General features: G+C 38.6%; 1 protein-coding gene across 8 annotated transcripts in view; it reads right to left on the bottom strand.

The window, feature by feature from the left end:
• The window catches only part of szt2 (SZT2 subunit of KICSTOR complex), a 197,923-nt gene that overhangs the window by 100,058 nt on the left and 71,286 nt on the right, over nt 1-26,579 (bottom strand). For 6 of the 8 annotated variants that reach the window (XM_028445251.1, XM_028445256.1, XM_028445254.1 and 3 more), the window contains exons 23-33: nt 24,008-24,105; nt 21,509-21,647; nt 21,177-21,440; nt 15,575-15,782; nt 11,699-11,746; nt 10,121-10,248; nt 9,133-9,403; nt 7,333-7,489; nt 7,158-7,250; nt 4,971-5,046; nt 3,478-3,720 (exon numbers count right to left, since the gene is read on the bottom strand). In XM_028445251.1, coding sequence (XP_028301052.1) covers nt 3,478-3,720; nt 4,971-5,046; nt 7,158-7,250; nt 7,333-7,489; nt 9,133-9,403; nt 10,121-10,248; nt 11,699-11,746; nt 15,575-15,782; nt 21,177-21,440; nt 21,509-21,647; nt 24,008-24,105 — 1,725 coding nt within the window. The remainder of the gene's footprint in view (nt 1-3,477; nt 3,721-4,970; nt 5,047-7,157; nt 7,251-7,332; nt 7,490-9,132; nt 9,404-10,120; nt 10,249-11,698; nt 11,747-15,574; nt 15,783-21,176; nt 21,441-21,508; nt 21,648-24,007; nt 24,106-26,579) is intronic. The other 2 variants (XM_028445255.1, XM_028445258.1) reach the window with 1 other exon arrangement.

The following is a 26,579-nucleotide window of genomic DNA, read 5'->3' as shown; positions in this document are numbered from 1 at the left end:
GGAATAACCGGCTGGCTGTCGGCCGGAAGGGATCTCATCTGAGCCAATTCAGCAGACAGCTGCTTGACTTGAGATGATAACCCACTATGGTCAGACTTCGTTCTCTTCCTGGAAGGGGCAGCTGCCGTAGCCTCTGCCCGCCTCTTGGAGCGTGTCTGACGGGTCGGAGGTGGCTGGCCTGGGGGGAGGTCGACTACGGCTACTGAGCCTTCCACCCCCGCCAACCAGGCAACCCTTGCCGCCCGAGGCAAGTAGCTGCAGTTCATGCAGGGATTGCCTGACAGCGCTTCCCGCAGGTGCTCAGGACCAAGGCATGCGGGGCATAGGTCGTGGCCATCCTCTGGCTGTAAAGAAACCCCACAGGATGTGCAGATATGAGAGCCATCCATCGTAGCTGCACTGAGAAGACACTGATTTCAACAGGTATTCTAGCTCAACAAAGGAAGGGGGCGCGTACGTCGCCTGCCCGGTATCACTGTGCACTCCTCGGCTTAGCCTGAGTGCGGACGCCGTAGATTGGTTGAGTATAGGGACCGTATGCTAGGGAAGGGAGCGCGCACGCTGCCTGCACAGTAGAGGCCCAAATATACAAAAAAAAGACCGTACTGTGGTCCTCACCCGAACTGGGCTCTTTAACAGAAGATGACACTAGCTCAGCCGGTGAAGCTAATGTAAACAAATCCACGCTGGGCTCCGGGCATGCGCACATGATCCACCAGCAAACAAATAAAGTCGGCTAACTTAAATTTCGGGAGTAGGTTGCTCAAATGCAGACGTCACTGACAATCTCTTTCATTCTTATTTTGTAAAGACAATCGTTGATCTGCCGAATAAGTGGCTACTTACCTTGTCAGTGTTTGTCGTCGGGACCAAACACAAACCATATGCTGGGGGGAGGCGGCGCTAACGCGGCCTGTGCCAACAGAGGTTGCTAATGGGTAAAGCTAACGCTTCCCAAACGCTCACCGTCGCAGCTATTGGAGGGCGAATGCACGCTGCACCGACCTACCACAGTCACGGAACTACTAGCGACGGCAGCTTGTATGCACAATATTCCAGCAACTGCGCGCGAGAAGAAAAAAAGGTAAGTACCCTGGAGTCAGCAGGGATGAAATAGAACTAGGAATGTAGCGATCAGGTGTTTTTGCCCCCGTGTCCGAGTCCTTTGATTTTGAGAATTGGCCGATACCGAGTCCAGATCCGATACTTCTATAATAAATTAAAAAGATAAAGAAGAGCAAAAAAACAGATTCAGGATGTCGCTTATTTATTTTATTCACCTTATTTTAACATTCAACTCTAAACAGAGCATAAATTCACTTTAGACTTTAGTGCAAGATTAAATATTATTAAATAAAAGTGCCACAGTGCTGTGAAGTAAGGCCTGTAATGTGCTTTTAGGAACTGCACTCTTAATGTTTACTCTCCTCATTTAGTTTCACAGATTGAAATGTATGTTTTTCTTGATGAAAAGTATGACAACTGAATGTTGTTGGCATTGCAGGTGCAGAGAATGTGAAGTATTAGCTGCTTACTAAATAAAGTGTGTGAGGTCTGCAGATATACACACCTGCACGTCCTGCTGTAAGCGCTTGATATCGGAAATACTGTAGTAGATTGACTTAGGATGGTCTATTCTTACACACAAAAATACACGCGCAAACAAACACTTGTGCGGAGCAGACAAACACGCCCTCAAACATCTGTGCGCAGTGCGCACATACACTAGCATCAAGCTAGTTACCAGTGAGGCTAACAATACGTTTGGTTTCTTCCAAACAGAACAAATGTTGTAGTGATTTACCTGCTGTTGAACTCCTTTATTCACAAATGTCTGAGAACTTCTATCCAACTCTTCACCTCCGCTCTGCATCCAACTTCTTCTGCCGACCAAACAACAGACAGGGCTTCTCTTTTTGACACAGGTTCTTCTGTGTCATCATGTTCTACTAGTTCTGTGGCTTAAGAGCTTTCTTATCCATTTACACCGTAACCGTACCGCTATTGTTTACATTCGCAGTGCAATATTGAAAAGGCTCCGGTGTGACGCAGCATAGCGTTCCGAACGTTGTGTAAACAGTATACCGGTACGGTGGTATATTAAAAATATATATCATAACAAAAATATATACCGGTATTTGGTATGAACCGGTATACCGCCCGCCCCTATAATGATAATAAATATACATATAGATCCGAGTCCTGATCAGGAGATAACATCTGATTCCGATCGAGTTTGAAAAACCACGGGATCGAACCCAATTTACGATCACGTGATGGGACATCCTTAATTAAAACCTAATGGAAGACAAGACAAGATGCTTTTATTTTGAAAAGGGGATGTTAGATTTTTAGGCTGAAGCCAGTCCCAGGACCATTTTACATTCTGCTCGCAATGCATCATGGGGCGATTGAGTATGACTAGTGTCGCCACCGTGCACACTTAAAAAATATCCCCATATAGTATACATCCAGGTATTTCTCACGTACTCAATCTTTCCATACTATCTAATGTGAACACACTAGTAAGTAAGTAAGTAAGTAGTTTATTTATAAAGCGCTTTTTGCAGATAAAATCACAAAGTGCTGTACAGAGTTGTGGTAAAAGTACAAGTGCAACACAATAGAATAATAAAACAAGAGTGCATAAATATCATAAGAACAGCAACATTAAAGGATAAAGAAAAATTAAAATCCAGTAACTAAAAGCTTTACTGTAAAGTGTAGTCTTCAGCAGTTTTTTTTTTAAAAGTGTCCACACAGTTGAGCTCCCAGAGAGACTGGTGCAGGTTATTCCAGAGTCTGGGAGCTACAGCCTGGAACGCCAGGTCTCCTCTGGTTTTAAATTTAGTTTTTGGGGTCTTTAGGAGACCCTGACCTGAAGACCGAAGGCATCGCCCTGATGAGTAGGGGTACAACAAGTCCGAGATATATTTAGGGGCCTGACCATGTAATGCTCGGAACGTGAGAACTAATATTTTATATTCTATGTGAAACTTAACTGGAAGCCAGTGCAGAGTAGCAAGAATGGGGGTGATGTGGGATGTTCTAGAAGCACCAGTTAAAAGTCTGGCAGCAAACTACGCACTACGTACTCATTTAGACGTCAGACTTAGTATGAGTAGTACGTTAGTATGACATTTACAACACAGCCACAGTACAGACCTCATAGATCAATAAATCTAAGATAATTAGTAAAGGTTGACAGTAAAGTTTGGTGCATTGCATTGTGGGATGTGGAGTGTTTTTTTACTTCATTCTTACTGTGATTTGTTATGTTTGCCCCAAAAAACCTGTTTACTATCTCTTATTGATGGAATGAATTGTTCTCTCTCTGGATTTATTCATCATTTCTAAAGCTTTATGGTGTTCATTCCCCCGTAATGATCTAGCCTCTGTGCAAACATTAAACCTCTATCAGAGACTGGATCTCACAACCTTTTTCTGACCAATCAGAGAACAGCAGCTGTGACTCACCGAGGCATGTGGGCAGTGTCTGGATGGGCATGGAGCCATGGCAACTATTCAGATTGACAGAACAGGTGATGTGGACGAAAAGCGGAGGCATGTCCAGCTGTGCTCCCTCAGCCTCCAGCAAAGAGTCTCCCTCCAGGATGCTGAAGGAGTCCTGGTCTTGGTTCACAGTGTTAGAGTCGGACTGGGACAGGTCTTTGCCCTCGGCGTGGGAATCGTACTCCACCACCAGGTCCATGTCGCTCTCTGTCAGGAGAACGCAGCACATGGTCATCGTCTGACCGTGATCTGTCTCACACTTTATAGCAGGGGGCGCCGTTTTCTACGTAATTATTATAGAAACTAAACATTGTCTCAACACACTTGTAACACTAAAATAAGCTAATTTTTTATAATAATATAAATAATATAAATAAAAGCTGTTTTTGAGCGCAGGACCCTGTTTGGGCAGCAATGAAAGGGGATAGCCAAATGCCTTCAAGAAACTAAGAATATTTTTTGAACAATTTCAGCCGATTTTTGATTCTTTCTACATTTTTCTGCAGCGACACCAAACTTGCCATATTTTAACCTATTTTCATCACTTTTTCTTGCCATATTTTAACTCCTTTTATGAGATGTTTGCTACATTACTCCCATTCCCGCCGCTTCTCCATACAAATTAAATGTATTTTCTGCACATTTTTTTTTCACTTTCAAGACAATTTCAGCACTTTTAAACCCTTTCCACCATTTTTCCACCTAATGTTGTATATGTTGAGCCATTATTGTCACTTTTAACCTCTTTTCAAATTTAACCACATTCATTATTTGTCATGCCAATTATTCATCAGTTTAAACTAATTGTTCCAATATTGACATTTAACCCTTTTATACCACTTTGTCCCTTTTTGGCCACTCTAATTTCCAACTTTTAACCAATTTCTGTGTGTTTTGCCCCAAAAATCTCTCTCCTTTACTCCCCCTTATAGATGGCCCTGTCTCCACATGACTGTTCTTCAATATTCATGTCTGTGTTCAACCACCTTCAGCTACAGTGGGGGTCCCCGCTCTCAGTAACCTTTATTTTGGGGGTCACGGGCAAAAAAGGTTGAGAACCCCTGGTTTAAAGAAACTGTTTCCAAAGTTAACTGTTAGGTGCCAAACAAATGTATATCCATGATTTTGTCCTTTGAAATTACTTTCCAGTAGTTGTGATCTTTAACTTTTTATTGGTTCATGAAGTCGCTTTTTTTCGGGGTCTACTAATTTAATTTTAATTTATTTATTCAGTTGTAGATTTTTCTTCTGTTTAAGGTTAAAACATGTGTGACCCATTGCTTTATAATACATGGGTGAGTTTTTCTCATACCTACTTTTGTTGACTGTTGTTCTCAGTTTGAGAAATATCACTTGATCAAGACTTTTCTAACATTTCACACACAACAAAATAAGTCATAAAAGCCTGTTTGTTCTGTGCTGAAATTGTATTGGTTTCATATGAAACAGTTGCTCACCATCTTCAGGAGGCAGCTCAGCCTCAGACATCACCTCCTCGCTGTGCTTCCTGTCCATCTCTCCATCCTCAGACTCCTTCAGATCACAAAATAACCACACTTTGTTTTTACAATCATTAAGGGTGTGCGAAAAATTAGATTCAGTAACATATCGCAATATTTCACAGCGCAATTATCGTAACAATCCAAGAAATGCTCAAATCAATTTTATTCATTATGTTTTGTAACAAAAAAAAAAAAAACAGATTAATTGCATTAGGTGTCAGTGAACATCAGACCTCGTTAAACTACCTCTCTCAATGCATTTTAGCTGGAAGTTGATTGCACTTTATTTTCATAAAACATACTGAGCACTTTTATAGATGTATGTGGTTACTTTTTTTTAAAAGAATGTAAGAACTTAGAATCAAAATCTGTTATAGAAGCAAAACAGTGAATTACAGTTAGTTACCATTAACTTATTCTCGCAAGTTTGAAAAAAAAATGAAATAAATGTATTTCATACCATTTTGCACTTGAAAAGATGAAATTTGTATTTATTGCTATGGTGATATTTTGTGATATTTATCGTATTGTTTACTATTGTGACATGCAAATTGTGAATCATATTGTATCATCAGATTCATGACAATGAACACCCCTAACGATCACACTCAGGGTTTCCTCCCAGATGGAATGTGTCTGTGAGTGTGTTGGCCCTGTGAGGGACTGTTGTCCTGACAATTTGTAGCAGTGTGTTAATAGCTACAGATTTCAAATCAATCCAAAGATAACTGTTCCCGTTCTTTACAATGGGAATCAAGCCAATGAGAAAGAGTTCATGACTGTACAAAGGCATTAGGAAACCATACGTGTCAAGTATCCCGTTTTGGGCAGGAAACTCCCATATTTTAACTTGTAAACATCTCGTATTAAAACGTAGTAATAATTAAAAAGATAAATAAATAAAAATATTCCTCTGCCTCTCTAAACTGAAAGCTGTCACTCATCTTGCCTCCTGAAATGGCCTGAGTGGCAGTTCTCACGATATTATTGCAGACAGCGTCAACAACTCAGATGAGAGATGGATGTGAGAAGACGTTCCGGCAAAAAAAAAAAAACTGGTTTTTACTAAATACGTTGTAAAATGTGACAGACAGTTTATCTTCCTAAAGACCATCAGGATGTGACACAGTTACACGTTCTGTTAGATTAATAACTGAGATTTTAGCGTCTACAACAGCGGAAGGAACGATGTAAGTCACCATGAAAAATCCACCAATCACAAGCTCCACAAATATACACTGCTTTCAAAAGTGTTAAAGAATGTAAAGTCTGTATTAAATGTGTATAAGTCATTAGTGAATACCAGAGAACCACATGAGTGAGAATGAGAAATTATAAGAAAATATCTAATGAATATAAAATGTAAATGTCAAACTTAAATACAAGCAACGTGAAATTAACAGTAAATATGCAACGTGTTGACTTGTATATAAACTGTATGTATATTAAATAAACACATGTGCTTCATATACTGTCAGGATGGAGTTTTATTTTGGAGGGCAGGCAGAAACTCTGGGTCACCAGCTGAAAATAATTAACTATGGGGCATAAATAGGGAGGCTGTGCTGCAGTTCAGTGCTGGGACATTTTCATTTCGTCTACCACGATATCACTTGACCTGGGCTCGGTTTTCATGCCAGTAATTCCTGGGTTGACAAGTGTTTTTTTGTGACCTCTGCCTCCCTGGATTGACCATGCCTCAAAGAATAATACATTTGGGAATTATGCACCTGAGCTCCGCCTCCGTCCCAGCATTTGGGTCTGCACCTACACCTGCACATGACATTTACCCATTTATGTTTTCGTTTAGGCTGTTTTTTAATTTAGGAATTAGGGCTCGGCGATATATCAAGATTCAAGATGTATCAAGTTTTCTAATTTGCCGATACAGAAAACTACAATATCGCATATATATATATATATATATATATATATATATATATATAAAATAGCTTATTTTGAATCAAAATACTCGTTTAAGGAGTCGCTGCTTTTACTCCTCAGAACAACATTTAAAGCTCAGTTAGATGGATTAAGGAGTGACCTTTCCCATAACAAGCCACACTATAAACTTAACTGTTTTTAAGTTTTTATTTGCATGATCAAAATAAAGAAATCAGATGAAATGTAAAATTAACTCACGTCCTTCTTGGTGGATGGGGGGCAGTAGAAGAAGTACTGTGGGTTGGAGGGAACACTTTTAAAGTACTGACACACGATGGCCATAAACTTGTCCTGTGGAGTGTTTGACAGAAGCAGAATCTCAGAAATGCATTGCCACAGTTTAAAGGAGGAAACGTGTGTTGATTGGACGTACCTGGATGATTTTATGGAGCTCTGGACACGGCTCACATTTAGGCTGTGTGTGTAGCAGGCTTAGAGGGAACTCAGGACAGTTGTTTCCATTCAGTGCAGATGTGGGAGCTGAGGTCGTCCCTTTGGACTCAGGCTCAATGTTCTCCTCCTGGTCAACACTACAGCCAACAAAGTTGGGGTCAATTACATTTTTCAACTACAATTACGCTTTCAATTATCAATGTTCAATTACAATGCAGTTACAATTACGGTGACCAGCATTTTCGCCAACTAAATTACAATTATAATTTTTCCCTGAAAGTCAATTACAATTACTTTCACACTTACTAAAGTTCAATTACAATTTTACTAACTTTATTCATATAACGTTGTGATGATTTAATGTGCTTTTGTATGTGTGTACACAATGTCGTTTTAGCATCTTTACATTTACATTTTAGTGCATTGATTGTTTATTTATTTTTTTTCTTTACTGATGTTCTGTCTTTCTTTGATTTATATTACTTTATTTTCATCACTGTATTTGCTGTGTTATTGAGTTTCTTGAAAAGTGCTTTTAAATAAAATGTATCGCTGTTATTATTATTATTATTATTATTATTATTATTATTATTATTATTTTTGTACAAAAACTATTTGTACACAAACATCTGTGACGTTCACACTATTGTTACTATGTTAAATTGTGTCGTCCCTTATAAAATACTTGTATTATATCCTAACTAACCCGTCAGGGCAAATTTACGGTTGTCCTCCTTTGACAACATGATTTTTGCTCTGGTTGAATGATGAAGTCCAGTCAAAGCATGATGATTTTATAAAAAAAAGATTTATTATAAACTCAATGAAAAAAAGAGTACAAAAAAAAGGTCTTCCATCCTGTAGGAAGGGAAAGCGGCACGCAACTAACTGTAAAGTTCCACATCTTAAACTTTATAAAAATGGAGAAAAGTCCCACCCTAATGACAGGATAGGAGGAGTCAGATGCCCCAACAGTGGAGACATTGGAGCAATTATATCTGTCTTGATAATGTGTGTGCGTGATGTGAATGTGTGTGTGTGTGTCCACATGTGAGTCTGCCTTTGGCCTTGACTGTCAGATGCAGCTTATCTGTGTGCGTAGGTGAAAGAATGTGAGTCGGCCATCTAAACCCTCTTTGAAAGAAGAAGTGAAAGGCATAAAACAAGAATCACATCTTCTTATATGTAGGCACTGTTACAGAGCTCTGTTCCTCAGAGCTTTGGTATGGGACCTTGAGCAGAGACTGTTTGTTGCTGACACTGTGAATACAGCACAATCTGTCTGTACTGCGGGTAATCTAATCTAACATGACTCGGCAAAGGAGCAACATCTCTGTTCAAAAGTACAACGATACAATGCAGTCATCGTGTATAAACACATGACAAATTGTACACATGAACACACATTTGATGATATGATGATTAATATAATAATTGCCATAACACCGCTATGGGTGTAGTGATGTGAAGATTCACTATCAGGTAGTGGGAAAACTTTTTTTTTTAATTTAACAACATATGTATAAGCCATAGAACTGTTTTGGGTTAAACTAAATTGTAATTGACACTTTTTATAGAATTTCAATGGTAATTACAAAGCCAATTATCTGAACTCAATTACAATTTAATTACGGTTACAACGGCAACAGATTTTTAAATTACCCCATAATTGTAATTAATTATCAATTACGTGAATACAATTATAATTGACCCCAATCCTAACGGCCATAATCATCATAGCACCAGGACCAGGGGAGAACTTCATGAAGTTCAAACTTACCTGCTTAAGGAGGCCCTAGCAGCTCTGTGCTCCGACTGCTCCTCGTCCTCCAGCTCCCCAACCACAAAGGAAGGAGGATACCTGGAAGCTCTTCGCTCCCCCCCAGCTGCTGGAGCATTGCCGTCCTCCTTAAAGACCCGGATGTGTCCACAGAGCGTGTACAGGAAGGATGTGACGTCGATCTCCTGCAGAGACTCCTCACAGTAGTCCATGGCGACCAGCAAGTCCTGAGAGCTGACGCTGTAGGACTGCTGCAGGCTGCGGTACACACCTGACCAACACACACGCGCGCACACGTTTATTGAAATGATCTGATCACATCTCTGATGTGAACGAACTGCAACTTTCAACATGTTTGATCCAGCCCCAACATCCAACGGGCTTGACTTTGAAGTTTATTTTCATCCGACACAGTATATTTGTCCGGTAAGGATGAATTCTTACATTGTTGCTGCAACAGTCAAAATGAAAAAAGATGACATGACAAAGACAGTCCATCTATCTTACGAGGAGAGCTTTCTGGGGCCCATCCATTAAAACAGCAGAAATTGGTGAAAAATTGCAAATTAAAGTGGCCAAAAACAAGCAGAAAAAGTGGTAAAAAGAGGGCCATCTATAAGTGGGAATAAAGGGGAGAGCTTTGTGGGATCCATCCATAAAGTCAGTAAAATGATGATCCATTGTTCTATGAATTTATTTATTTACTGTATCTGAATAATATCCACTGTTATCCAGGAAGTTTATTATTATTTGCACCATAGAATATAGTCATCTTAAAGATGTAAACCCTTGTTTTAATGAGAAATAAAATGGGTTATTAAGCACTGGGTTAAATATGGCAAGTTTGGTGTAGTTGCAGAAAAAAGGTAAAAATAAGCAAAAATGGGCTGAAATTGTTCAAAAGAATTATTAGTTTCTTGAAGGCATCTGGCAAACCCTTCCCTTTTTCTCGTGACCCCAAATGGGTTGAGAACCCCTGGATTGTCACCTCTGACGTAGCTCTGGTGGTAGTGCTCCTGCAGGAGGCTGCAGTAGTTGGCCAGCTCCTTGTGTTTGTGAGGCTGAGCCAGGAGCTCCATCCATGGAGAGGGACTGCTGCGGTCCTGAGAGAGCGACCTGAGGACAGACACAAACCATTCACACAGTAACTACACGTCATCTAGCCTCAGCAATAAGAAAGCAGATCCTCATCAATCAGCAAACAGACTAGCCAAGCTTCAGCAGCAGCACAGCAGACGCCACAGGTCAGGAATAAAGACACGAGAGCCACGGAAAAGCAGACTTTCACCTTAGTGCAGCAGATTAATTGCATATTTCAAGAGAATCCTTCTCTTTGGTATAAAAGCATTAAATTTGGCACAGATATACTCGGATCTAGTCAAACAAGGTGTCGGTGAAAAGGTCTGGTCCTCTCGAGTCCGAATATGTGCATCCCTCCCGGACAGAGTTAGAACTGCGCCCGCTAGAGGCAAAACACTCTTATTTTGCTTATTTTGTAAAAAATTTGGCACCAGCGGACGCGTTTCATTCCCCTGAGTCCGGATATGTGGTTTGTTTTCGGCTAGAAGCTGAATTGCGCCCGCAGGAGGCAGCGGAAGTTTGGTGTTTTCCTACACCAGGGGTAACCTCAGAGGAGTATGAGCAAAAGGAAGCGACTTTGATTCATTTACAGGAAAACACCAAACTTCCGCTGACACCTTGTTTGACCAGATCTGAGCATTTTTGGATTTTTCCTAAGTTTTTTGGGGTGATTGAGCTCAAAAACCCATACAACAGGGATGGGCAACTCTATAACAGCGGGGGCCACAAAAATGTGATTGTATCTGACCTGAGGGCCACATTATCAACATTCATGTCAGCATTTAGAATAATCTGGGCATTAATACAGGGGGTAAATAAGGTTTTTTCCTTCGACTGGTGTTTTTGTTTTGTCAATTTTAGTATTTTCCGCGTAATAATTCCAGAAAAGTTATTTTTGAATCATATGTTCAGGTTTCACAAAAATAATTAATTACTTAAAAAATGATTACACGGAAGTCAAGAAAACATCAAAGCAATCAGCAGATGCTAATGAAGAAGACTGGCAGTTGACAGTCGACACATGTCAGGAGGTCAATTTAAATTTCCTGAAAAACAGAATAAATGAAACTTTAACATATTTTTTTTATGGTAATTTACAAAAAAAGTCATATTTTTGCTGTAATTTCAACTTTGAACAAAATCTGCGGGCCGGACGAGATGATCTGGTGGGCCGAACTTGGCCTGCGAGCCTAGAGTTTGACATGTGTGCCTTAGTCGCTGAAAATATTAAATAAACACTCGTGAATTAGTCTTCCAATCTAATTTGGTGTAACATTGGTGAGAGTGAGTCGAGCCTTGTTTAGTGGTGACAGTGTGTAATGGTGTGAATACAGAATAGCAGCTGGAGCGACCATCACAGACAAGCCTTTAGAACACAGACAAAGGTTCTTCTACAAAGGACAGGCAGCCCCTGAATCATCATCAAAGCTCAGCAGCACCTAACACGGAAAAGAAGGAAAAGAAACAAACAGCCGAGCTCCTCTACCTGTACTTCATCTCCTCATACATCTTCCACGATTCTGCTTCTGGAGCTCTACACACCAGAACAAAACAGCTTTAACAGACTTGATGACAGAGGTGTTGCTCTGGGAGGGGACTCAGGCCGTGTTGAAAATGTCACACTAACGTTCTACTCATACCAAGTCTGACATTAAAATGAGGAAAAAAAACATTGAGTCTGTGAGAAATACCTGGATGTTCACTATATAAGGGCCTTTTATTAGTGTGCACGCTGGACACACTAGTCATACTCAACCGTCCCATGATGCATTGCAAGCACACATTCATCCTGGAATCGGCTTCAAGCTAAAAATTAAACATCCCCTTTCAAAATAAAAGCATTTTCTTCTCGTCTTAGTTTTTCTTAACTAATGAAATGTGTATACATGAGTTTTATGGATCAACTGAGCACATGATGATATTCTACTTCAGAGGTCAGCAACCTTTACCACAGCGGGGCCACAGAAATGTGATTATCTGATCTGATGGCCACATTATCAACATTCATATCAGCATTTAGAATAATGACCGTTGTGAGCATTAACACAGGGAAGAACAACAAGTTTTGTTTGGTTTTTTGTGGTCTTTTAGTGTATTTTATCTAATTTTGTGTTGATGTTTTTTGCTTCATTGCCGTTTTGTGTGTTTTTGGAGTCATTTTGTGTATTTATGTCTCTTATATATTTCTGTAATTTTGCATTTTTTCTGTAAGTCATTTTGTGCATTTACTTCAGGGGCCACTCAAAAGTAGAGCGAGGGCCGCATGTGGCTCCCGGGCCACCAGGTGACTATGACTGTTCTACTTGGTCACTTTCTCACTTAACATGTGTCAAGAATCAACAGAGATATTTAGCCTCAGTGTGCTTCAGGTTTTTGTCGTAGGTTCCAAATGCATCTTGGGAAACTTGGAAGTATAGTGGAACCCTCATCATCCTAATCACACTAATAGTAAATGTGGTGAGTAGGGTTGGGTACTGAAACGCAGTAATAATATGGCACTGGTTCCAACATAAACGGTAGTAACCAGACGGAATAAGAACAAACATTTCGGTGCCCTGCCACCCCCCCCGGTTGTGGATTGTGACGTCATTGCGGAACTCATCAGATTCAGCACTGCACACCCGTTCATAACTGATAGCAAGAGGATAAAAAACCACATGGAGTTTACTTAAAAGCCGAACAATGCACCGTGTTTGATAACCTACGTGACCAGGAGCAAAGCACATCAGCAACAGCAGCAGCCAGTGTCGGCCTCCACGGACACATTAAAGAGAGTCCTGCTCCCACGCTGTCAGTGTGGCGGACATCATCACAGCTGATGACAGCAGCCTTTCCTCTTTGGGTCAGCCTAGTAATTTATTGCCAGCTAATGGCAAGCTAGCAAACACCGTTGCCATTCAACGTGTGACAACAAAATATGAGCCATGTCTATACTTCAACTCAGTGTCCGCTGACTTTCTGTTTAATGTTAACCTCATAACAAGCCGTGTTTGTAAACAAAATGTTGAATTTAAGCTTTAACACCAGATTTAGAAGGCAGAGTTTTGCATTTACACAGCTCAGGGGTAAATAAATAAAATCATGATAACAATATTCATCTCCAGTATTACATAGTTACTGTAAGTATAATATTGTTTTATTGGATATTATTTAAATGTTTTTGTTTATTTATCATTGTCATATGTTACTTGTATATATATATATTATTTAAGGTAATATTGTGTTCAATTTGGCCCTGGAAATAAAAGGGCATTGTATTTGCGGTTTATATTTTTTTTAAAGTACCGGTTTATGCACCAGAACCATTTAAAAAAATACAGAGTAGGCACCAGTATCGGATAAAACCTAACCGGTACCCAACCCTAGTGGTGAGAGGCTGAATGGTCACTGAGGGTTCAATGCTGATATGTGTGATCTGTGTAGCTCTCAATCAGACATAAAGCCTCACAAATATAACGTGATCCATATATTTGGAACCCCTGGTATAAGACAATAACGTAGATACACAGGAGCCACAAGGAGGCGCCGTCACTTTCCCCCAGCAATCCATCAAGAAGATCCTAAAGGACATGAGGCTGTTTCAGGCTGTCTAAAACCAGCAGGCTGTTGTATTCACGTTATGCTCTTACTTTGAAGGGACAATCAGAAACTTTTGGTCTCAAGTTCCTTCAATAGAGCAGTGGTTCTCAAACTTTCTTGGCTCAAGTACCCCCTTAGGTCTGACAACTGCATTTTGCTCAGAATACTATGAAGAAATAATTACAGAGCATAATGATGTAATGAATAAGTGATAACACACATTTTAAAGAATCTCATTTTATTTATTTACTGTCATCTCCCTCATGAGGTGGGATCAAGACTGACCTTTGTATTTTTTAGTTCATCTTCTACTCAAGATCATTTCTATCATCATTTGTGTTTTTTGTGCCATTTTGTGTGTTTTTTGTGTCATTTTGTGTATTTTTTTATTTTTTATTATTCAGAATATTTTCTCTTATTTAATGTGTTTTTGTTGTTATTATTGAAATTATTCTATCACAGTGTGTGTGTTTGTAGTTGTTTGGTTGTTTCTCTGTCATTTTTGTGCATTTTGTAGTGATCTTGTGTATTTTTCTGTCATTTGTTGTGTCTCTGTTGTCGTTTTGTGTGTTGCTGGTAATAGTATAGTATTTTTCTCTCTTAGTGTATGTGTTTTTAGTGTCATTTTGTGTATTTTGTTGTTGTTTGTCCGTTCTTTTTTATATTCAGTATATTTTTCTCTTATTTTGCATGTTTTTGTTGTCGTTTTGTGAGTTTCTGGTAATATCTGATTATCACTTTTAACTAAAAATTAACTTTATAAAGCCCCATGTTTTAAATGCTTTCATTTGTTAATTGTCCTCTCTCTCTCAAATTCCCCTTGTAGAGCTATTGCATACCAGATGAGGTACACGTACCCTCATTTGAGAAACACTGCCATAGTGAACCCACCGATCATTTTGATGTATGACATGTTTGGTCAACCGTTTGTAGTATGAGAGAAAAATTAAAATTAAGTTATCAATTCCGAGCGCAGTGCTGCCGTCAGTCTGCTTTTTCCCTAGTGTGACATCATAGTGGTGACTCTACTTCTGCTGCCTGTTGCTGACACGCAATAACTTCACATTCAGAGCTGGGATTGGGCCGCACGAGAAAAAACACACACTTTTTGGTAAAAACAAATACAAAAAATGGACTGTCAAAATAAAAGTCCCCGGTGTCAGTTCACCATCCAGGCCCAGTAAAGACTGGTGTACCAGGTGTGTGAGAGCATGTATTCCCCTCCTTGTACAAGCCTGTTAATGCTCCCATGCCTCCCACACACCTGGGATGCCATTCTTTATCGACGGCGTGAAGACGGAGAACTGACACAGTCCAGCCCGATCAGCTGTTTTTAATGCTTCACACAATGAAGCAGGTGACAGCATTAGCCGAGTTACCATTTCCTTTGGAAATGTGCAAAATCTAAACAGCGCAATAAAAACTGGTAATGGAAACGCCTGAATATCGAAAAAGCACTCAAATATCGCTAAAAAGTTTTTACGAATTTCAGACATTTCGATATTGAAATGTGTCGCAAAAACACTATGGAAACACTTTTTCGCAATTACACATTACAGATCATAATGTACCTGGTCACATGACCACTTCTCTCTGAGGAAACATTACGTGGTACGTGTGGACAGAAGAAGAAATAGGAATATTTCTTTGTGTTATACTTGAAACACACTGTTTTCCATGTAATGATGACAGTTGGTGATGTAGTGTCAGGGTCATGGCGGGACAGACATATGGCTCCAGTGGGTCGGATCAGGGTTGACTGCTTCGGTGCGTGGAGTCCTACCTGAAGAAGACGTCCTTGGGTTGGGAGCTGGAGTTCTGCTGAACCAGCTGCTCCTTCAACAGCTCCAGTGAACAGTTGTAAACGTAAACCGGACACTTGAGCTGCTGGGAGTCGATGGCGCTCTGCTGGGAAACCTGTCGGCTGTAGCTCAGCTGGAACTCTGCCCTCTGAGGCTCAGCAAACTGGACTCCTTCTTTCCCTCCCACATCTGAAAAGGTCAAAAGGTCAGAGAGACTTGAGTTTGTGGCTCTGCCTGCTAATGCTGGGCGATAAAACAGTATATATCGTAGTGTGATATAAAAACATCTACCATACAATATAACCCTCTATGGTTTATCTACCTATAAAAGCAAGGAACGTCTGTGTGTGTGTGTGTGTGGCGCGCGTGCGTGTGGAGCAAATATCTCCCAGACGCAGTGCGAGTTTGACCTGAAATTTAGTCAACGGGTTCCAAATACCCCAAGTGTGTGTACCTGTTATTTTGGAGTAATTTGGTCATTTCAAAATGTTTATTTTAATTTTATTTCACTTCTGGACGGGATCGAAATGAAACCTATTCAACTTTTGACCTCAGGGTGTGAGGGGGCGCTAGCGCACCATCTATATCTATTTCACTGCACAGCTCCTCACCCGAGCAAGAGTCACGTGTGCGGCCAGAGCCAATTGCTGAGCACACAGCCAAGCAGACACACACTGCAAACACACGAGTGAGAGAGAAGAAGATAGTTTAGACCGAGAGCTCTCTGAATAGATCATTTGAAACCGTCAGCCACTGGTGAGTCTTTTGCAGACAACTTTCCCATTGTTTAAACCATATAACTGTTGCTCAATAATGCACTGTTTCACTAGAGTTGACTCCATCTGGAAAACTGCAGATTCTCTGTGGTGCTGTGCATGGAAGCTAAGCTCTGACCACTCGGTTCGAAGGTACAAAATGATTTTTGTTTTTAAAAAATGACAGCCGAATTGTAGATAATACTTTATTTTGCTTACTCATGTAGTTTGGAGCTTTACGTTTTGTTTTGCGCAGTTTTTTTACTTTTCTGATTGGCGCTACAATCACTATGGAGTTTGGTTATCAGCGTCTCAAACATTTCCCGGAACACACACACAAGGTATTTATTTATTTATAATAACAATATACTAAAGGAGTAAAATAAAACTAAACAATATTTATACAAAAAGTACACAAATTGACCCCAGAATCACTCTATAATGGCAACCAAAAACACTTACACAAAAAATATACAAAAAGACAACTGAAAGATAAAAAAAAACACACAAAATGACTCCAAAAAACATACATTACAGAAAAATACACCAAACAACAAAAACATAAAAATGACTCAATACACAAAACTAAATATTTATACAAAAAATACACAAAATGACAACAGAATCACACTACAATGGCAACAAAAAACTATAATTATACAAAAACACAACAGAAAGATACACAAATACACAATGACTCCAAAAAACATACATTACAGAAAAATACATCAAACAAAAAATATAAAAGTGAGTAAAAAAAAACCAACAACAAACATTTATCATGTTCATGTCCCATAGAACTAAACCAGGGAATTTTGCACCCAAAAATAAACCCTTTTTCATATTTGGTGATGATGTCGTTTTAAAACGTTAGTTTGAACGTACACTATTTAGACCGGACAGACCTCACCCGGAAGTGATTGACGGCGCGTGTGTGAGAGAGAAAAAAATATATTACAGAAAAATACACCAGACAACAACAAAAATATGAAAATGACTCAAAATACACTAAACTAAAAACACTAAAATGACAATAGAAATGCACAAAACTACACTAAAAAAACGAACTAAAATACACAAAATTACTCCAGAATCACACTGCGATGGCAACAAAAAACAATAATTATACAAAAAATGCACAAAAAGACAACAGAAAGATAAAAAAATACACATAATGATGACTTCAAAAAACATACATTACAGAAAAATACAACAAAAATATGAAAATGGCTCAAAATACACAAAACTAAATATTTCCACACAAAATGACTCCAGAATCACACTACAATGGCAACAAAACAATAATTATACAAAAAATGCACAAAAACACAACAGAGATACAAAAAATACCCATGACTCCAAAAAACATACATTACAAAAAAATTTAAAATAAAAAAACAGCAAACATTTATGCACAAAAAGACAACAGAAAGAAACATAAATATACATGACTCCAAAAAACATACGTTACAGAAAAATACACCAAACAAAAAAATATAAAAGTGATGATGAAGTCATACACATAGAATTAGAATTAAACGAGGGAAAATTGCACCCGCAAATATACCCCTTATGCTCCCACGTGAATGCATACTTCCTACGGGCACTGTACTAGTCTATGTAATAAGTCAAGGATTGTCTGTCCGTCTGTCTGTCTGTGGAACAAATTTCTCCCTGATGCAGTGTCTGTTCAACCTGAAACTTTTCTAAAAGCTTGCACACACGCTGAGTGTGTGCATCCATTATTGTGGACTTATTTGGTGATTACGTTTCAAAACATTTATTTTCATTTTATTTTTAAATCAACACGGGTTACAACGGACAGAGGGTTAGACCGGAGAGGGTCTGCGCAGTTGCACACACTCACTGATATACAAGCAAATCTCTCAAGTCTCACACATTGGGTGTGAGACACGCATTTCAACCCGATGTAAGGAGTGGGTGCATGCACGCAGCTGATGTGCGTGTGTGTGAGACTCAGCTCATGGAGGAGAGATGGACAGGTAGCGAGACACACACACACACACACACACACACACACACACACACACACACACAAGTGGATGCGTGCGTGTGTGTGCATGAGAGTGCCGGCCTGTGTACCACAACCACAAAGAAGAAAGGTTTTAACAGCAATGAAATGATTTCTTTTGTACAAATTCATGTCTTTTATCAGATTCTACCTAAACCTCAAACACATGTCCCGTAGAATTAAACCAGGGAAATCGCACAAGCTATTTTACTTTGCACTCAGAAATAAACCCCTTTATAACACTACAGAGTACAGAGTATGTACACCTCTTTATACATCCAACCTTCAAACACACTCATTTGACCATAATTGACAACTCTGCATGGGCTCCCATTATATGAATACATACTTCCGACGGGAACTGTATTAGTCTCACTAATTTGTATGTGCTCTTGGTCCCACTTATGATGAAGCTAACCAGGCTAATCTACTCACAGCAACGCAGCTACTTTGCAGTAGCATGTTTACGTGACCCAGAGATACTAGATTACACCGTTAGAGGAGCAGCTGGTCCTACTGGTACTGTGGGTCCTACTTGTGTAAACCATCAGCTACTGAGCCGACCGCCAGGGTGGGGATCAATTACATTTACATCTTAAATTATTAATGTTCAATTACAACTCAATTACGTTTACATTGACATGCATTTTTTTCAAATTACAATTATTTTGTATCCCCTGAAAGTCAATTACAATTATTTTGTATCCCCTGAAAGTCAATTACAATTATGTTTTCAATTACTAAAGTTTCAATTACAACTAATCACAATTACTGACCCTTTATGGAATAAGGCCATAAAATGTATCCTTCCTCTTGTGTTAGCATGTCTAACGATAATGGGTCAGTTTTTAACCATCTCTTAAATCAGCTGTAAAATACACCAAAAAATATAATTTATCATCCAATTTGTTTTTCATATCTTTGTTTCCTTGTTAGGCTTCTTTACCCATGATAATATATTTTTGGTGTGGGTGTCTGAGGATTTTTTCTGTCAGTGTACGCCTCAATTTCAATTTTTTTCTTTTTTTTTATTGGTAAAAGGATCCTCAACAAAGCTAACAAGTGAACTTGATATGAAACACATTTTTTATAATTTTTATTACATTATGTCACACTTGTAATTAATTACCATTTACACAATTAGAATTAGAACTGACCCCCACCCTGCCGACGCCCACTGTCAACCACTGGAATGGGCTGGTCAGGTCCAGCTTAACTCTACATCATTTAACACCAGAGCGACCGGAATCATCAATTAGTCTAGTTACTAACTGTGCCACTACAGCCAAGCAAAACAGCTGCAAATGTGTCTCACACATGTTAGTGTTAATGTATTTCCTGCTGCTCTCGAAGGACTTTTAAAGAACAGAACCTAACCAAAGCTCTACTATCATATGATCTTTGATGGAGCTTACTAGTAAAATTCACTACAGGTACGGTTTAAAACAGGGGAGTCAAACTCATTTTAGTTCAGGGGGGATAATACGGATACGTTTGATCTCAAGTGGGCCACAAAGGTAAGGAATCGAACAATTTTAACATTAGTGCTACTTTGCTTTTCCATGTATAAATGATATAAAATATTTAATGTATAAATCCCTGACAATATCCAAGCAATAGGTGACAGGAAGTGACTATATTTATTTAATGTCAAATAATTTGAGGATTAAGGAGGATTTTGAAAAAATTAGGTTTCTTTCAACAATTTGAGAGTAAAAATGATTTCCCTCAAGTTACACAATAATGGGAAAACTGCCAACCCATGCAAATATTGTTTCATAATTGAATTTGTGACAAATTGAATGAAACTCCACTTGCAAAATTGTAATGTTCTACTTCCAAATAAAGCAGTTAAAATGTTTTCTTTTTTTAAATTTATTTAAAAATTTGATTTAAAATGTCTGCTTACGTTCAATAAATAATTCCCTTGAATTTTTTTAAAATTTGGCAGTTATTTTACACTTCTTTGCAACTCTACTGATACATGTATATCCACAACTAAATTATTTGGTCATTTACACAATGATTCATGTTTTCTCAGTCATTTTTACTTCCCCCAGTGGGCCAATTTGGATGCTTTAATGGATGTGGTTTAGAAAGATAGCAGTGGATATTTTTTTGTTGGTATTGAGTTCTCTTATTTTTCATATGTTGATGTATACTTTATATTTGTTTTGGTTTATCGTCAACCAACCCCCCTGTATTTATGTTGAGCTATTACTGCATTTTTGTGTATTTTGTTTGGGTGGATTTAATGATATTTAAAATATAGGGCATGATGTGTGTTACCCGCGCATGTGTTTAACTGCCGGATTTTCATTAGTACATTTATCTCTGTTTTGACTGGTGAAGCTGAGCTGGTGAGTTAATGTGTAGATGTTAAACCTGTGTTAATTACCTTAAATGTTCATTTATGCGGTTTATACAGTTTATATTATGTCCGTGTTGTTAATGTTCTGGGTGTATTTACTTTGTCGTTTCAATCGATTACCTGGCAAATGACACGGTTATTGTGCTCTTTTTAGTTAGCGTAGCATGTGCGCCGCATATGTAAATAAAACTGATAAGACAGCAATCAGATGTCACACCCTTTACGGTGAGAGTTAAATGGTAGTTAGTCCAATAAAACCGTACATTATATATATAATAAATAGTAATTTATAATTTATTTCATGTAGTTTTAAGGAAGAAATACTATATTGGGATAAATCAGAATATGAATCTACCTATATCGTGATATAAAATAATGTTCTCCATATTGCACCGCACTACTTCCTGCTGTGATCCATGACTGACCTGAGGCTGGCGTTCCTAAGGTGGCGTTCTCAGAGAGCGGCGACAGGACGGGAGACCTGGCCGTGAAGGTCCCACTGCTGGAGCTTCTGTGCAGTTTACTGCTCAGACTGAGTCCAGACTCAGACCTGTCCAGCCCCGTGGTGGAGCCGGACAACGAGTCAGCCTGAGATTTGTTGCTGGGAGTCAGAGTGTCGTCATCGTCGTGCACGCTGAAACGACTCTCGGTCTCCGTCTCCTGGCCCGACGCCATCAGCATCAGGACATCTGCAAAAAGCCCAGAGTCAGCACGTGTCCACGGTGAGGAGCAGAGCGGCGGCTGCAGAGACAAGTACCTGTGAAGGTGGCAGGGAGGAAGGTGAGCAGCAGCTGCTGACAGCTCACATACTTAGCGTAGCATCGCCACTGCGGCGCTGAGCAGCTGCCGTCCATCGGCAGAGGCTCCTCGTCCACAAAGTCTGCATTACTGAAGCTCTGCCACACACGTCACCATTACATTTACTAGGGCCCTATTATCTACACGTGCTCTCATACATCTTTATGACATATTATAAATCAGTGTTTCTCAAATGAGGGTACGCGATGGCAGTGGAAAATTTACAAATGAAAACCCAAAAAATATAATACATACATTAAAATGTATGTTTATTTTTAGCTAAAAAATCATACTAAATATTACCAGCTACTCATAAAACGACAACAAAAATATACTGAACAATAAAAAAGAGCAGACAAACAACAACAAAATACACAAAATGACATCAAAAACACACATACACTAAGAGAGAAAAACACACATGATCACAACAAAATACACAAAAATAACAGAAAAACGTACAGAACGACATAAAAAACCAAAAAACACCAAAAACACACACGCAGAGATAGAATAATTTAAATAATACCAACAAAACACAAAAAAAGAGAAAAATATACTGAATAATAAAAAGAACAGACAAATAACAACAAAATACACAAAATGACACCAAAAACGATGATAAAAATGATCTTAATTAAAACTCAAACTGAAAATACAAGGATCAGTGTTGGTCCCACATCAGGAGGGAGATGAGCGGAAATAACAAAAACTGAAGAACTAAATCTATTCATGAGGCACTAAATACTGTTTCATTCCACTTATTTACAAAATGAGATTCTCATTCAATCCATCATTATTCTCTATATTAGTTGTTATTTCAAAATTCTGTAGTATAACAGAGGGGGTCCTTGAGCCAAAAAAGTTTTTGAACCACTGTTATAAAAAGGAGCAGTCAGAACAATCCATGTCACTACAACTTATATCTACCTTTGAATTGGAGCTTACACATGGTTTTAAATTACATTTTTATTTTGACATACTTTTTTGTTTAATTATGGTTTTCTTTTTTTTTAAATTATTATTTATTTTCTTTCCTCACAGGAGTTGAAAACCAATATTTTCTGAAAAAAATTGATAAATAATTCTTAAAAACGGAATCTCAGAGAATTTCTGTAGAAAACACGGACTTTAGAAAAAAACAAACTTGATTTCATAAGGTCCAACTTGATGATATAATTATTAAAGAACAGGCATTTCAGGTCTTCGTAGAAAAAGTACATATTTATGATCAAATAGAACATTTCTCTGTGCTTTGACGGTTGTCCCAGTTGATCCAAAGTAACTTTCCGCCACATGTCACCCACAAAGGAGAGAATGTCTGCCCAAACCCACATTTTTCAACCAATCACAAGACAGGAAAACGTTTTGTCTGATGCAGATCAAACGTGTGCTTGGTGAAGACCTGCATCAGCATCCTTCAGTGGTCCATGTGCGAAATGAAATTATTATACTTTTCTTTTTTCTTTCTTTGTTATGAATCTTTGTGACATCCAGTGAGGACAGGGAAACATGTTCCCTTACTGTGCACATGATAATACTTTGAATTTTTTAAATCAACAAAGAAACCTACTGACGTGTTATTTAGTCATTCTGAAATATGAGAGACAGAAAGCTATTTCAACATTATTGTGTCCTAGTTTGCACTTCCATGTATAACTGATAATATAATTAGTTTGTAGGGCAATAAATGACACATACTGTATCACTTCAAAGTTCTTAGATTTTGTAATCAATTTTTGTGCAATTTGGAGGGATTTTATAGAATTCTTCGTAGAAATTGCAGAATTTTAGAAAAAAATGTAAAGGGATCCTTCACTGCTTTCACTGTTGGCCTAAAATCTTTGAAATGCACTTACAGTATTAGGAGATCTGTACCAAACAAAACACATTATTATGCACCATATTCATTTATTTTAGTTACTACTTTGCAGTTTTAAAGCCTGTGTTGCTCCATCTTGAAATCAAGTGATTGATGATGTCACAGCCCCACTGCCTGTAAACATCCCATTGTTTCCTATTGGAGTGAAACATTCAGCCTGATTTTTAGATCATTTAGCAGATTTTTCAGTAAAAACTACAACTTGTGCTGCTTTTGGTTACTCTAAAAAACAAAAAATGTTTAAGATGTCGATGTAACCCTCGTTTGATTACTGAAGGAGGATAAAAACAGTTGTGACCTGGAAAAAATCTGTGACCACTGGGGGGGACAGTTCCAACTCTGTGGTTTGGTAGCAGACAATGAAGCAGAGAAGATGGAATGGCATGAAAAAATTGCAAGCCCCAGCAAATAATGTGGAGTTTCATTAAATGTGTGACTGACATTTATCAATATACAAAAATTATTCTTGTTTTTACTTTTTCCTAGGGGACGAATTGGATGATGTAAAGGACCTAATTTGGCCCGCGGACCTTGAGTTTGACATATGTGCGTGATGAGTGCTGTGATTAACTTTACCTCTAACGTGCTGGTGGATCCCATCACCTCTTTGCTGCTGACGGTGGTGTGGAATGAAGCCATGGTGTCTTGTCTGTCTGCAGTTTTGACACACTCCTCTGAACACACACACACACACACACACACGCACAAAGAGCTTCAGAGGTGTGCGACTGCTGTCAGGCTTCCCTCAAACCCAGGGTCGTCGCACACAGTTTCGCCGCTCTAGGCAAAAATCTGTGATGCTGCCCCTCTATTTGCAGCGTAAGATGATAACACCAAACAAAAACACGTCAGATAAATAAAGCAAAAACCAGCAACACATTAACGACAATAAGCCACACAAAACAAAGCCGAGCCAACAAGTGTCAACAATATGCTGCATTTTAGCAATTCATATTAGTGATATGTGATATGGAGCAAATTTTATATCACAATATAGGAAGAACTATATCCTGATAACATATATATATATATATATATATATATATACAGTGGTATGCAAAAGTTTGGGCACCCTTGTAAATGTTCATGATTTTCCTTAATAAATCATTGGTTGTTTGGATAACAAATTCCAGTTAAATTTATCATATAGGAGACAAACACAGTGATATTTGAGAAGTGAAATAAAGTTTATTCGATTTACAGAAAGTGTGCTAGAATTATTTAAACAGAATCAGGCATGTGCATAAGTTTAGGCACCCTTGCATCTTATTGATTTTAATACTCTGAGCACTAATTATTGGAACTCAAAATTGTTTTGGTAACCTCAGTGATCCTTGATCTTAGGGTCTGGATTCTGGTGGGAGGTATTTTGGACCATTCTTCTCTGCAGATCATCTCTAGTTCAGTCAGGTTTGATGGTTTCCGAGCATGGACCGCCCGTTTTAAAGCACACCATACATTTTCAATAATATTCAGGTCTGGGGACTGAGACGGCCATTCCAGGATGTTGTACTTGTTCCTCTGCATGAATGCCTTAGTAGATTTTGAGCAGTGTTTAGGATCATTGTCTTGTTGAAAGATCCAGCCCCGGCGCAACTTCAACTTTGTCACTGATTCCTGGACATTGTTCTCCAGAATCTGCTGATATTGAGAGGAATCCATGCGCCCCTCAACTTTAACAAGATTCCCAGTGCCTGCACTGGACACACAGCCCCACAGCATGATGGAACCACCACCAAACTTTACTGTAGGTAGCAAGTGCTTTTCTTGGAATGCTGTGTTCTTTTTCCGCCATGCATAACGCCCCTGGTTATGCCCAAATAACTCTATTTTAGTTTCATCAGTCCACAGCACCTTGTTCCAAAATGAAGCTGGCTTGTCCAAATGTGCTTTAGCATACCTCAAGCGACCCCGTTTGTGGCGTGTGCAGAGAAAAGGCTTTTTCCGCATTACTCTTCCATACAGCATCTCCTTGTGTAAAGTGCGCTGAATAGTGGAACGATGCACAGTGACACCATCTGCAGCAAGCTGATGTTGTAGGTCTTTGGAGCTGGTCTGCGGGTTGACTGTGACTGTTCTCACCATCCTGCGCCGCTGCCTTTCGGAGATCTTTCTTGGTCTTCCACTTCGGGCCTTAACTAGAACTGTGCCTGTGGTCTTCCAATTCCTCACAATGTTCCTCACAGTTGAAACTGAAAGCTTAAATCGCTGGGATAGCTTTTTGTATCCCTCCCCTAAACCATGATGTTGAATTATCTTTGTTTTCAGGTCATTTGAGAGGTGTTTTGAGGCTCCCATGTTGCCACTAATCAGAGAAGATGCAAAGAGGAAACACCTAGAATTTTCCTACTTAAATACCCTGACTCATGATTGGATTCACCTGTGTATGGAGATCAAGGATCACTGAGGTTACCAAAACAATTTTGAGTTCCAATAATTAGTGCTAAGAGTATTAAAATCAATAAGATGCAAGGGTGCCTACATTTATGCACATGCCTGATTCTGTTTAAATAATTCTAGCACACTTTCTGTAAATCATATAAACTTTATTTCACTTCTCAAATATCACTGTGTTTGTCTCCTATATGATAAATTTAACTGGAATTTGTTATCCAAACAACCAATTATTTATTAAGGAAAATCATGAACATTTACAAGGGTGCCCAAACTTTTGCATACCACTGTATATATATATATATATATATATATATCCTGATATAGTTCCTTAAAATGACATGAAATTAATAAAAAATTGCTATTCATTATATATTCTATGATGTATAAAAATGGTTTCTATAAATAAATTGGTAACATGACATTTTTCTATTTCTCGGTACCTTTAGGACGCCTGATTTTACAGCAGCTTTTTCCAAATATTGCTTCAAAAAATGTGACTAAGGTTGCTTTTTTTTTAATAATTATTATTTCATATAAATTTGCATAGACTAGTCAATTTACCCCCAAAAAACCCTGATTGCTTTTCAATTATTTCCTATCAATAGAAAAAAAAAAGCAGATTCACAACAATTTACCAAGACATGGATCATTTCCATCACAGTGTAAAGGTCTAGTGCAGAGAATATCAGTGTTTGTGTAACAAAAACAAAAAAAATCCCAAAATAAATGGTACTTCTCCTTTAAGAATCTT

The sequence above is a fragment of the Gouania willdenowi genome, chromosome 4 (assembly GCF_900634775.1).
Source record: "Gouania willdenowi chromosome 4, fGouWil2.1, whole genome shotgun sequence".
NCBI classification, from domain to species: Eukaryota; Metazoa; Chordata; class Actinopteri; order Blenniiformes; family Gobiesocidae; genus Gouania; species Gouania willdenowi.
This window is presented reverse-complemented; position numbering and strand designations above follow the sequence as displayed.